We start from the raw sequence: 14,609 nt of genomic DNA on the forward strand, positions 1-14,609 counted from the left end.
ATTAACATATGTTTATACGTGTATGACTAAATGCATAGGAAAACCTAAAGATTTGTACACTAAAGTGTCAATAGTTCTTTGAGTTAAGGAATTATGGGTGATTTTTTTTAATTTCACCCCCTTTTAGCTGTTTGTATTTTAAAAGTCTGTTTCTATGAATAAGAGTTATTGACATTACTTGGGCAATTTAAATAACTGGAAATAATTTGAGAATTTATTTTCTGACTGAAGCAAGGACTGCAGAAATGTACCCAAGCAACAAGAGCATACATTCAAGATTTCCAAGAGTTCTCGAAAAACATATCCGTTATGTTGGGACGATGTCACACCTACACAAGTGAGTACAAGAGCGCAGTCCACAACCTGGTGCTGAGAGTGGAGCGCGCCCAGCGGGAGATCGACTACCTGGAGTACCTGCGGGAAACTGACACGTGTGTAGAGTCAGAGGACAAGGTGCCGGCAGAAAAGCTAGTCCAAGAGGCTGAGGAAGACCAAAGGATCCGGATGCTACTAAATGCAAGTAAGAGAGCTACATCTTTACCACCCCTTCTGGGAACTTTCAGAACACAGACCTCACACAGGGAGGGAGACCGACCAAGTAAGAACTGGGTGTGTGCTCTTGTGGGCACGTGCTGGGAGAGAAACCTTATCAAGGAACAGGTATCCAAAGGAAAATGTATTCTCAGAAAGTGGCTTTCCCTTTTCTAGAGAGTTCCTAAAACCTCCATAGAAGATCAGGGTGATGGTGTCAGAAGTCAACCCAGGAAGGGCTTAGTTTGGTAGAGGTGTGTGGTCCCATCCTTCCATGGAGAGTGGCAGGTTGGTGGATTCTCTCAGTGCCCTGGGAGTAGGGAGAGTGTGCCAAGAAGCAATATAAAATTGGAAATGGCAAAAGCCAATCCTCAGGGCCAAGGACTACTGTGAATTATTATTGTTTGTGCTGTTGGGATGGTGATATATTCAAGATATTTGTCTCCAATCTTAGGATCCATCAGAATCACTTCCAGGCCATTAAGAATAAGGATTAGGAGCTCAAATGAAAATAACAAGTATCAAGCAACAAAATCATAAATGAGAAGGAAAATTTCCTGTGCACGAGTCCATCTCATTAAAAACAATGAGGGAGACAAGTCCATGCCTCAGAGGCTGTATTCTGAGATGGTTTCATTGAAAATAGAAAAACTTTATGCGCTAACTATGCCTGCCCCAAATATGAGAAAATTCCATCAGGTAAACAAGATATAAGCAGCTGAATGCCGTCTTTAGGCCAAGCGTTGCATGTATCTTTTCCATGTAATCCTTGTAAAAGCTCCTTTGGTCATTTATAAGAAACGTCTTCCCAAATGAGGTGACTTCTGATCTGAGTTTTGAACATAGTAGTTAGAGAGGATGAGCAGACGCCACATCAAGCGAGAGTGGCAACAGATCAAAAGCAAGTAGCACTTGCACACACAGATCTACAGGGATGGCTGAGTGGAGGCTGTGTGGGGCAGGAGAGTGCCGGGGAGCAAGGCTGAAGGGTCAGTAGCACCCAGATAGTGAAAGACCTTGCTTGCCAAGTTCAGAGGGTTGAACTTGACTAAAGAAACTACTGAGAACCATTGAACAATGTTTGAGGGGTGTTTAAGATTTTCTTTTCTTTTTTAAAAAAATTTTATTATTGGAGTACAATTGCTTTACAATGTTGTCTTAGTTTCTACTGTACAACATGAGAGAATCAGCTATATGTTCAGTTCAGTTCAGTCACTCAGTCGTGTCCGACTCTTTGTGACCCCATGGACTGCAGCACGCCAGGCCTTCCTGTCCATCACCAACTCCCGGAGTTTACTCAGACTCATGTCCATTGAGTCGGTGATGCCATCCAACCATCTCATCCTCTGTCGTCCCCTTCTCCTCCCAACTTCAATCGTTCCCAGCATCACGGTCTTTTCAAATGAGTCAATTCTGTGCATCAGGTGGCCAAAGTATTAGACCTTCAGCTTCAGCATCAGTCCTTCCAAAGAATATTCAGGACTGATTTCCTTTAGGATGGACTGGTTTGATCTCCTTGCAGTCCAGGGACTCTCAAGAGTCTTCTCCAACACCACAGTTCAAAAGCATCAATTCTTCGGCGCTCAGCTTTCTTTATCATCCAACTCTCATATCCATACATGACTACTGGAGAAACTATAGCCTTGACTAGATGGACCTTTGTTGGCAAAGTAACGTCTCTGCTTTTTATATGCTGTCTAGGTTGGTCATAACTTTCCTTCCAAGGAGGAAGCATCTTTTAATTTCATGGCTGCAATCACCATCTGCAGTGATTTTGGAGCCCCCCAAATAACAAAGTCTGTCACTGTTTCCCCATCTATTTGCCATGAAGTGATAGGACCAGATGCCATGATCTTAGTTTTCTGAATGTTGAGCTTTAAGCCAACTTTTTCCCCTCTCCTCTTTCACTTTCATGAAGAGGCGCTTTAGTTCTTCTTGGCTTTCTTCCATAAGGATGGTGTCATCTGCATATCTGAAGTTATTGGTATTTCTTCCAGCAATCTTGATTCCAGCTGTGTTTCATCCAACCTAGTGTTTCTCATGATGTATTCTGCATAAAAGTTAAATAAGCAGGGTGACAATATACAGCCTTGACGTACTCTTTTCCCAACTTGGAACCAGTCTGTTGTTCCATGTCCAGTTCTGTTGATTCCTGACCTGCACACAAATTTCTCAAGAGGCAGGTCAGGTGGTCTGGTATTCCCATCTCTCTAAGAATTTTCCGCAGATTGTTGTGGTCCACACAGTCAAAGGCTTTGGCAGAGTCAATAAAGCAGAAGTAGGTGTTTTTCTGGAACTCTTGCTTTTTCAGTAATCCAGCGGATGTTGGCAATTTGCTCTCTGGTTCCTCTGCCGTTTCTAAAACAGCTTGAACATCTGGAAGTTCATGGTTCACGTACTGTTGAAGTCTGGCTTAGAGAATTTTGAGCATTACTTTACTAGAGTGTGAAATGACTGCAATTGTGCTCAAACAAGGAATGTTTGAGCATTCCTTGGCATTTCCTTTCTTTGGGATTGGAATGAAAACTGACCTTTTCCAGTCCTGTGGCCACTGCTGACTTTTCCAAATTTGCTGGCATATTGAGTGCAGCACTTTCACAGCATCATCTTCCAGGATTTGAAATAGCTCAACTGGAATTCCATCCCCTCCACTAGCTTTGTTCCTAGTGATGCTTCCTTCCTAAGGCCCACTTGACTTCACATTCCAGGATGTCTGGCTCTGAGTGGTCATACCATCATGATTATCTGGGTCATGAAGACCTTTTTTGTACAGTTCTTCTGTGTATTTTTGCCACCTCTTCTTAATATCTTCTGCTTCTGTTATGTCCATACTGTTTCTGTCCTATATGTATGTGTATATATATGTGCATATACACATATGTGTGTGTGTGTGTGTGTGTATACCCTCCCTCTTAAGCCTCCCTCCACTATTGAGCAATTTTAAGCAGAGCCCTGAGAGGTAGGAACAGGGCAAGACTAAAGAGAGGACACTAATCAGGGAAATGCTGCAGTAAATGGGCAACAAGTGATCGTCTCTGCATGAAGTGTCAGTGGGGTGGAGAAGGACAGATGGATTTGAGAGTCATTGAAAGTCGGCATAGGCATGGCTTTGTGACTGATAACTGAATGTGAAAAATAAGTGAGAAGGGTAAGTCCAAGATGCTTCCTAGGTTTGGCACTTAGGCCATTGGCTGGTGGTCTGAAATATGTTGAGATAGGAAACCCAGGAGACATTTTGGAGCACTTACTACTTCACTCTTTTGGGGTTTTTTTCCTGGAGCACTTTTTACTCTGAGGTCTTCTAGTTCATTTATTTGCTTGCTCTTCATTTTATGCCTCCCCATCTCATATAAGAGCCTGGATCCTGTGTTTCACGTTCAGTGCTGAATCCCAGCACCTAAAATAGTGTCGATGTTCCATAAATATTTGTCAGTGAGTAACTAAGTGAACAAATGAATGAATGGGCAGAGGGATTGTCGGCATGGGCAGAGGAGTTATTAGGTTTTGATAGATAAAAGAACATCTTATCTGTGAGTCAGAAGACAGAGAGGAGAGTGCCTTATCTACAAGAAGAAGCACTTGGTCAATCTGGTCAAGGGAGTGGTCCTTTTCAGCCTTGTCTTGAGATGAACCTCCTCCTTCTAAGAGGAAGCATGCGTGCATGCTAAGTCACTTCATTCATGTCCACCTCTGTGACTCTATGGACTATAGTCCTCCAGGCTCCTCTGTCCATGGGATTCTCCAGGCAAGAATACTGGAGTGGGTTGCCATTTCCTCCTCCAGGGGATCTTCCCAGCTCAGGGATCAAATCTGCATCTCTTAAATCTCCTGCATTGGCAGACAAGTTCTTTACCTCTAGCGCCATCTGGGAATACTCTGGGAGGGAACAGCTGAGGGAAAACACGGGTCTAGGGATTAGGCAAAAAGGTAAGGATGAGCCAGTGGAAAATGAACAGCTCCCTAAAAAGCTGACCAGGAGGGAAGAGTGGCTGCTAATGTAGCCTGAGCTAGAATGTGCCTGAACTTTCATGCCAAGGATCAGGGAGGACCCCAAGCCTGAACCGTGGTGCTGGATTGGATCCCTGAGACACTCTAAACCCCTCAGGCCTTGAGGTGGCCCCTTTCTACTCCACCTAGAGCTCAACAGAGGTCCTGAGTCTGGACTTTCTGTTTTTACAGCCCTCGTCCTCTGCCTCATCCCTCACACCCTGGATGCCTAAAATATTCCCTCTCCCAGCTCCATGGGGAGTGAAAACTCTTTCAACGTTTTCCGAATTGCTGCTTCCATGCCCGTTGCCTTGGGAGCCCTCTTTTGATGATCTGTCGGTTTATGATTCAATAAGCACTTTTTGCCCCCTGCTCTTGGGTGGGCCCTGTGCTCAAAGCAGGGACAAAAGAGCGAGCAGAAACACACCTGTATCCTGCACTGGGCTTCTCACCGCTTCTCTTGCCGCTGTCTTACCTCCTGCTACCGTCCGCTGTTACGTGCATCTTCCCACAACACACATAGATGCTCTCACTCCTCGGTGTAGATGGTTTTTGTTGTTTGTCATCAATTATCAACAGCAACAAAAAACCCACTCACATGTCAGCATTTTAGATGGGGAAGGCCCATCACAGAGTGGCCTGAGCTGATGCCCCTCTTCTTCCCCCATAACTCACCCAATGCAGTGGCAATTTTTGTACATATATATATATATATATAGGGTAGCCATTCCCTTCTCCAGGGGATTTCCTTGACCCAGGGATTGAACCTGGGTCTCCTGTAGTGCTGGCAGATTCTTTACTGTCTGAGCCCCCAGGGAAGCCCTGGTGGGAAAGCCATTCTAATATATATATAATAATTATATATATTATATATATATAATTTTTCTGCCCACCCTTTATGACTCAAAATTGCTGTGGATTCTCCATGAACATTTCTGGGGCCCCCACCAGACGTGTTGGCCCCTAGTGCTCCCAGAGCACCTCATTCAGTCTTCTGAGGCAGCACTAACACTCAGCTACACACATCTGTGTGTATTTGACACCTCAAGCAGAATGTGAACATACCTGACGTCTTCATTCCTGTACTCACAGATCCAGGGTCAGGACCTGCCGAGGAGAAGTCTGTAAAAATTGTCTGTAGAAGAGATGCCGATAGCGGCGCCCCTCAGAGCTTGGTTTAGGGAAAGATGTAAACAATCCCAACCATGTGGCTAGTGGGCTTCCCTGGTGGCTCGGACAGTAAAGAGTCTGCCTGTAATGTGGGAGACCCGGGTTCAATCCCTGGGTTGGGAAGATCCCCTGGAGAAGGAAATGGCAACCCACTCCAGTACTCTTGCCTGGAAAATTCCATGGACTGAGGAGCCTGGTGGGCCCCAGTCCGTGGGGTCGCTCTGACCTATTGTTTGCAGAGGTTCTGTGCCCAGGGATGGACTTTGGGGTGCCAGTGTATTCCCCTTCCATGTACTGTTTGTGTTTTACATATTGTCCCCTCCTCCATTGCTTGGTTCGTTATGCTAATACTGTGTAACAAATTACCACTTTAGCAGCTTAAAATAGTATACATTTATTGGCTTAGAGTTTCTGTGGATTCAGGAGTCCAGGTACAGCTTATCTGGACATTTCGTTCAACAGTCTCTCGAGGGTACAGTCAAGGTGTTACCTGGGCTACATTCTCACCTTGAGCTCAGGTCCCTCTTCCAAGCTCATTGATGTTGACAGAATTCACCTTCCTGTGGTTGTAGGATGGAAGCCCTCAGCTTCGAGAAGCCACGCCTCTCCACAGGCAGCCCACAATGTGGTTGTTGCTCCTTCAAGGCCGGGAAGAGAGCGCTTCTCTTTGGGAAGTGCTCAGTCCCTGTTTTTTATCTGATTTAGGTCAAGCCCACCTATAATCATCTTCCTTTTGATTAACTCAAAGTCCACTGATTCGGGACCTTTAATATTTTGGGGCTGCACTGAGTCTTCGCTGTGGCACTTGGGCTTTTTCCCCAGTTGCAGCGCATAGGCTTCTGATGTGGAACATGGGCTCTAGAGCATGTGGGCTCAGGAGTTGCAGTGCCTGGGCTCTGCAGTTTGTGGCACACAGGTTCTCTAGTTGCAGCGTGCAGGCATGGTTGCCCTGAGACATGTGGGATTTTAGTTCTCTGACCAGGAATCAAATCCACATCCCCTGCAATGAAAGGCAGATTCTTAACCACAGCACCACCAGGGAAGTCCCTGGGACCTAAATTACATCTACAGAATTTCCTTAGTTTTGTCTTGTAATGTAACCTAGTCCAGCAGAACTATCATATTCACAGGTGCTGCCCTCACTCAAGGGGAGGAAGTTTGTAGGGCATGACCATGGGGGCGGGAGCCTTAGAATTCTGTGCATCCCAGCTGGTGCTGTTTCCTCTACCCACCTTCTTCCCAAAAGGCTCCCATCTTCCTGTCTTCTAACCTTGGCCGCTGGAACTGTGCCAACTCTGGAACTTCCACAGGAATTCTTAAGACTCAAGTCAAAACCCTTGTGTAGCCAAATATGGGATTATGGGCTAGGAAGGATCACTAGAGGTCACATTAAGAGTTTCATTCATGCGTACGTGCCGTCTCAGAGAGTGTCTTTGAAAAACTTAGAAAGGTAGAATATCATAACTTTCTTAGAAAGTTCAACTTTATGTCTTAGGAGATTTCCTAAGAAATTTCGACCATCAGTCTAAATGGGATCCTAGGGATAGTAAATAAGGTAGAGTTGCCCTGTAATTAAGCCATTTTTTTTTCTAGAGATGTCCTCCAGTCTTTAGCCTTTATTTAGAAGTAATCCTCAAATGATGTTCATGTGAGGCCCACAATTCCAGGGATGTTTGGGGGTAAGGTAAAATTCTTAGAATCTTAACTCTAACCCATATAGACTCTCCTCTTTCTCTTTTTATTTTTTTTTTCCCTCTCTCTCTTTTTCTGTCTAACACACAATTTAGAATGCAGTGAGTGAAAGTTACCTGAATACAGTTTAACTTATAAAGTCACTCCAAGTCTTTGGTACTATAATTGCTATAAGTAAAAGAAGAAATTTTGCATTGCACTTGGCAATTTATGGCAAAGCACCAGTGGCTCAGATGCCCAGACTAAGAATTTATCTAACTAACAGTCTGGCAGATTCCACAGGCTGCATTCTTGTGTGAATCAGAATAGTATTAACCTCTTTTTAACTTGTAAACAGCTTGTAAAGAAAAATTCTTGAAGCAGTCAAAACAAGTCATTATAGCATTATTTTATTTCCTGTTTTAGTCCAGCTCCTTTATTTGCAATGCTATGCTATGCTATGCTAAGTCACTTCAGTCGTGTCCGACTCTGTGTGACCCCATAGACGGCAGCCCACCAGGCTCCTCTGTCCCTGGGATTCTCCAGGCAAGAACACTGGAGTGGGTTGCTATTTCCTTCTCCAACGCATGAAAGTGAAAAGCGAAAGTGAAGTCGCTCAGTCGTGTCTGACTCCTAGCGACCCCATGGACTGCAGCCCACCAGGCTCCTCCATCCATGGGATTTTCCAGGTGGGGTGCCATTGCCTTCTCCGTTTATTTGCAAGGGTGCTTGCAAATAACCTCCAATAACCATCTCCCTACTAAAGTAACTAACTCATATCTTTTGTTAGATCATGTTTCAGAGAAAAAAGTGTATTGCTGCAAATTCACAGGCCTCTGGGATCCACTCAGCTAGTATAAATTTGAGTGCCTCACATTCAAAACTGTTAAAAATCAAACAAAATAAAGCAAACAGGCAAAAATCCCACTGGAAGCCAAATAAAATGTATTTGTGAGCCAACTCCCAAGGTCCATTAGTTTGTGATGAGTGGAACAAAACATTGAGAGATGTATAGCTCTTAAATTGTAACAGAGAAGACTATCTCCCACAAAGGTGTATACACAGGTGTAAGCGCAAGAGAATATGAGAGTACTTGTGTTTGTGTGTGTGTGTATGTGCACACATACACACACACACACACACAAGCTGCATTCACAAATCCTGGGCAGCAATACCAAAAGTGTACATCCAGCTTATTCTGTGCTGCCTATTGGAGAGTCCCATAGGTCACTGTGCTGCATTCAGAAAGGCCGGTGTACTTCTTGTGTACCCACCTGGAAGGCCATGATCTGTGAGGATACCACTAGGACCATCACACAGGTATTAAAAGAAGGTCCCAAAATTGTTTTTTTTTTTAATATATTTATTTATTATTTATCTGGCTGTGCCGGGTCTCAGCTACAGCACACAGCACCTTCAGTCTTCGTCGGGACATGCAGGTTTCTTAGTTCCAGCATGCAAACTCTTAGTTGCAGCACATGGGATCTTAGTTCCCTGACTAGGGGTTGAACCTGGATTTGATCTCACATTGAAAGTGTAGAGTCTTAGCCACTAGACCACCAGGGAATCCCCCTTAAGTTGTTTTAGCTGATGGCTTTAGGCTCCAGGTGGAGTGAACCTCCCCATTCATTCTCTCTATGACTCATTCATTTATTCATTCACTCAAGAGAAGTCTAACTGAATTTGAGAAATATGTTGGCATTATGCCAGGCATTTGAGATGGAACTTTGACTAGGATAACATTCTTGTCCTCAAGAGGCTTGGAGCCAAGTAGGGAAACCATCTGAACAAACCCAGAATAATAGATGGGATGATGGCTGCTCTGATGGAGGGTGCCCCAGAAGCACAGGGGCAGGCATTAGTGTGTGGACACAGCAGTCGCAGGGCAAGGGCTTAGTTGCTCTGTGGCATGTGGGATCTTAATTCTTTGGCCAGGGATTGAACTAGTATCCCCTGCATTGCAAGGCAGATTCTTAACCACTGGACCACCAGAGAAGTCTCAAGGTGAGTTTTAACGTTGGAAAAGAACTGATTAAATGGAGAAGAGAGTAGAGGGCACTTCAAGCAAATGACCAGCATATGGAGGTCCATAGGCCTAATCGGGCTTAGTGTTCTGCAGACATCTGGTGTAGGGGGAAGTGGTAGAGAGGAGATGAAAGAAACAGACAAAAGCTAAACTCCTTTGTACTGAGCCTCTTCACCTTCTAGCTGTGGAGGATGAAAATACAATGAATAATAGTAGTTAATAGTTATTGAGTGCTTATGATGTACCTTGTAATCTTTAAGTATTTAAAAGAGTCTTATTGGATTACATCAGGTAATTCTCACAACAAACCTATGTGATAAGTATTAGAATTAATCTTCATTTTATAGATATGGAAATCAGGGTACTGCGTGAATAAATCATGTGAACTGTGAGGAGCTAATAATCCCAGAGGAGGATTCAAACAAAGACAGGCTGACTCCTGACCGTTCCCACCGTGCTGTTTTGCTTGCTCCTGTGTAAGCATGGGAGTGTCCGGGCTCAGGTCAGTGTTTTCAGATCGTTCTGGCCCCAGCGTTCAGAATGGACTGGCAGTAGGGGAGTTTGGGTGCTCATAAGAGGGAGGGACTGGAGCCAGGCGGGCCATCTCCAGGGCTGTCACAGAGGTCCTCAGGTAGAAGCCCTCTGCTCTGAGACTAAATGCCTGCACCCAGGGGCCTCATTATTGTGGGACATGCGTGAACACCATGTCACACCTCTTGGTCATTATTTGATGATTCCTACTCATAAACAAATTGCTTTAAATCATTCTTTCAAATCCTGGCCAAGAAGGGTCAATTCCCCGCTCCCTCTAACCTTGGTTTTTAATTCCCTGCCTTTCCTTCACTTATTTTTAAGCAATGACATTCCTTTGCTTTCCCCACTGTTTGCTCAGTTAACAGAAGAGCCCCACCACACACTCCTGGGGTGGGAATCTCAGGAGCATTCCTTTGGGCCTCATCTGATAAGTCACCATATCCAATAGATTCTTCCTTCTGAATATCCCTCAACTTTATTCTTTACCTCTACCCTGCTCTCTCATCATCTCTAGTCCTGATTATTGTACAAGACTCCTAATGATCTTCCTGTTCCAGGATTTCATCTTGTATTGCTACCAGGGTTATCATTGCTTTATCATCTTTCAAGGCAACTACAACCTACAGGGTAAAGCAAACCCCATAAAATAATATTAAGTCCTTTACAACTGACCCCAATCTAACTTTCTTTAAATAATTTGTTTTGTTATTCTCTCTGAAAGTAATATCTGCTGATTAAATAAAAACCACGGACATAGTATATACTGTATCTATTGTATTTACTGTTTTATAAAAGTAGATTACAAGCAAACAATTGAACACAGCACCTTTTTTTTAGTTTTTTAAAAAATTATTTTTTTATTGACATATAGGTGATTCACAGTGTTTCAGGTGTACAGCAAAGTGATTCAGTTTTATACATAGAAAAATTTGGTTATATGTATATATTCTTTCTCAGATTCTTTTTCATTATAGGTTATTACAAGATATAGAATATAGTTCCCTGTGCTATAGAGTAAGTCCTTGTTTTTTATTTAATATGTATATTACTGTCATATCTATTAATCCCAAATTCCTAATTTGTCTCTCCCTCCCTTCCCCCTTTGGTAACCATAAGTTTTGAACACAGCAGCTTTGAACATTTCCCACTTAGTCTTGTCCCAGTACTGTCTATCCCCATCTACCCGATTCTCTATGCTATGTTGAACCTGCTATTCTGAAAGCTTACTTTCATATAGTATATTGAAGTATACTCCATGCCTCTCTACACGGTTCATGCTCTTTCCCCAAGTCTAACACAGTGCGTGGCACAGAGTAGGGTTCAGTATTTTCTGACATTGAGGACCAGTTTATTGGAAAGTGGAAGCAACTATTTACCAGGGATTCCATTAAGCCTCTTTTGTCTGGTATGTTGTCCAATACCCATGACAACTCAGCTAGGTAGATACTATTATGACTTCTATTCAGATGATGAAACTGTGACTCAGAGTTTCCTGCAATGTTGAAGACTAAGCACCACCCTCTAGATTCATCTCAGTTTCCCTATCGGCTCACAGTTCCCTTACCCTGGCCCCGCACCAGGTATCTGCCACAACAGTGCTATATGACAAACCACTTTGAAACTTAGTGGACTAAAACAATCATTGATTATTTCCCACGAGTCCACGGGGCAGCTGGGCAGTTCTGTCAGCCTGGGCCAGTCTTAGCTGTTCCCAGCAGACTCCCTCGTGCATCCACCGTTAGTGGCATGTTCCCCAGGGGATGACCGGCTAAGGACGGCCTCAGCTGCAGTGGCTTGGCTCTTCTCCACGTGGCATCTGATCTTTTGGAGGCGAACCTGGGCTTGTTCTCATGGTTGAGGAAGATGTCTGAGGGAGAGGACACAAGCATACCAAGATCTGTTTGCTTTCACCAAGTTTTTTTTTTTTTTTTTGCCAAAGCAAGTTCAAGTTTGGCTCTGGAGCCCATCCTTCCAATAGAATCTCTAATAACATCCGTATGAGACTTTTGGTCTTGCTGCTTTGGGAAAGAGGCGGTCATCAAGATGAGTTTTTAAGTATGCAAATATCTGTATGAAGGCAATGGATGGAGCATTAGTGTGACTGATGGGACACTGAAGAACCTGTCAGAGGGCTGCTGCAAAGTTTAGGATGAGGTCAGCAAGTGCTACACCAGCCTACTTTGAGAAAGGATAGAACAGCATCAGTATGACTAATTGCATAGGAAGAATTCATGGCAAAATGTCAAAATGATTCTGTTTTCTAGCTAGGTAAATGGGAGGATGGCAGTATCACACCTTGACATTGAGAAAATTTTCATCCTTTTCACTTTAAGTAAGAATATTGAAGGAAAAAAAAAAAATAACCCACTATGCAGAAACCAAAACTCAGCTTAGTCTTTAAATAAAAATTAAATAAAAGCAAAAAGTTCATAATTATAAGCTTGAAATGCTTAAGATGTTGCAACAGTTAGATAACTAATGCAAAACAGAGGCTGTTTGATCAGAAATTCCTTGGAGGACTGCCAGTTCCGTGCTTCACTTGTGCATGAGTGTTGACCAGCCTGGATCCTCTAGGACAACAGTTCTCAAACTTTTATCTCAGAAACTCATTACATTTTTAAAAAAATTATTCAGGACCCTAGAGAGTTTTTGTTGATGTATGTTAACGTCTCTTGATATTTAACATATTTACAATTAAAATAGAGAAATTGTAGTATGTGCCAGATGCTAATCTAGGACAGGATGTCAGCAGTGAACATAGCACATTAGGCAAAAAGCCCTGCCCTCATAGAACTAATATTCTATAAGGGGGGTCAAACGACAAATATGTTAGCATGAAAATTGACAATATGTCAGATAGAAGTTAAATACTACAGAAGAAAACCAGCTAAGGTAAGGAGGTTATGGAAAGCTGGCCTCTTCTGAAAGGACGCACGTGAAGGAGGTTGGCTGTGTTGAACTCCAGCTCTAGAGACTCACAGTGGAAGCTGTGAACTCACTCCTACTCACGGGTCTTCCCAGCTTCCTCACATTCCATGCTGTTGAGCAGCACATAGCCATACAAACCAACAGCCATGCATCCTGTGTTTTCTTTCTCAGACTCAGTGGCTAATCACCAATAAAGGGAAGCTGGCAGGGCTCTGTACTGGGTGCCATGAAATACTTTTAGAGTTGGGAACCTAGATAAACCTTTGATGTGGTTTTGCTGTGCTTCCCAGGTGGCGCTAGAGGTTAAGAACCTGCCTGCCAATACACAAGACATAAGAGACACAGGTTCAATCCTTGGGACAGGAAGATTACCTAGACAAATAAATGGCAACCCATTCCAGTATTCTTGCTTGAAAAATCCCACGGACAGAGGAGCCCGGCGGGCTACAGTCCACAGGGTAGCAAACAGTAAGACACGACTGAAGGGACTTAGCATGTGGTTTTGCTAAAGAGTTCTGTGAAACTCATCAAAGTACATAGAGCATGTATTGTACGCCAGGCTCTGTTTAAGCACTCACCCTGGACTCACAGCCTTTCTGCAGAGCCAGATCTTCCCATGGCTCACTGAGTACCATTCCATATAAGCTGGTCCTCCTGCCCTCCTGCCTTCCATCTAATCAGGCTTTCTAGACAGTGAAATAGCACTTGCTATTGTCCACATGTAGCTCTTGTTATCTGAATCTACTTGATTTCTAAGTTGTCCAACTCTGTGCGACCCCATAGACAGCAGCCCACCAGGCTCCCCCGTCCCTGGGATTCTCCAGGCAAGAACACTGGAGTGGGTTGCCATTTCCTTCTCCAGTGCATGAAAGTGAAAAGTGAAAGTGAAGTCACTCAGTTGTGTCCTACTCTTAGCGACCCCATGGACTGCAGCCCACCAGGCCCCTCCATCCCTGGGATTTTCCAGGCAAGAGTACTGGCGTGGGGTGCCATGGCCTAGCATGCATTGGGTTAGCAAATGACTAATACTGCATCATCTGAATCTAACTGATTCCTGAGTTTGGACAGTAAGCAATAAGAATTTCAATAGTGAGTGAGAGATGTACCATGTCCCAGGCCCTGTGGATAAAAAGACAAATAAAGCATAGCTTCTGTCTAAAATGCTTGCAAGGAAACAGTGAGCAGGCAATTCCAGTTTAGTCCAAGAGTTTCCCTGGAAGAGGACTGCACAGAAAGCTTTGGACACACAATAAACAGCAAGTTGATGCTCTGCAAGAGTCAGAGATTTTGTTTTGAAGGACAAGAAGATGTATCCCAAGTTAGCGAAGATGAGCTAAGGAAAAGTAGAGGCAAAGTCTCAAACTTGTGAGAGGCCATGACAAGCTTGGTGATTACTGATTAGTCCAGTGTGGTGGGGAAGTGAGAAAAGAGGTCAGCTGAAGGACCCTGGGTACTATGCTGACGTACCAGAAATGCATTCTGTGGGAAACAGACTCACAGAGAATGAACTTATAGTTGCTGGGGGAATGGACGCAGGGAAGGGATAGATAGGGAGTTTGGGATGAACATGTACACACTGCTATATTTAAAATGGACAACCAACAAGGACCTACTGTATAGCACAGGGAACTCTACTTGGTGTTATGTGGCTTCCTGGATGGTGGGGGAGTTTCAAGGGGAATGAATAAATCTATATGTATAGGTAAGTCCCTTCACTGTTTACCTGAAACTATTACAACATTGTTAATCAGCTATACCCCAA

The 14,609-nt window shown here is 43.8% G+C and overlaps 1 protein-coding gene across 2 annotated transcripts in view; it reads left to right on the top strand.

Moving 5' to 3' along the window:
• Positions 1-14,609, top strand: part of OLFML1 (olfactomedin like 1) — a 43,606-nt gene that overhangs the window by 16,021 nt on the left and 12,976 nt on the right. For both annotated transcript variants that reach the window (XM_044929462.2, XM_006041433.4), the window contains exon 2: positions 232-520. In XM_044929462.2, coding sequence (XP_044785397.1) covers positions 310-520 — 211 coding nt within the window. In that variant the 5' untranslated portion in view covers positions 232-309. The remainder of the gene's footprint in view (positions 1-231; positions 521-14,609) is intronic.

The sequence above is a fragment of the Bubalus bubalis genome, chromosome 16 (genome assembly GCF_019923935.1).
Source record: "Bubalus bubalis isolate 160015118507 breed Murrah chromosome 16, NDDB_SH_1, whole genome shotgun sequence".
In the NCBI taxonomy this organism is placed as follows: Eukaryota; Metazoa; Chordata; class Mammalia; order Artiodactyla; family Bovidae; genus Bubalus; species Bubalus bubalis.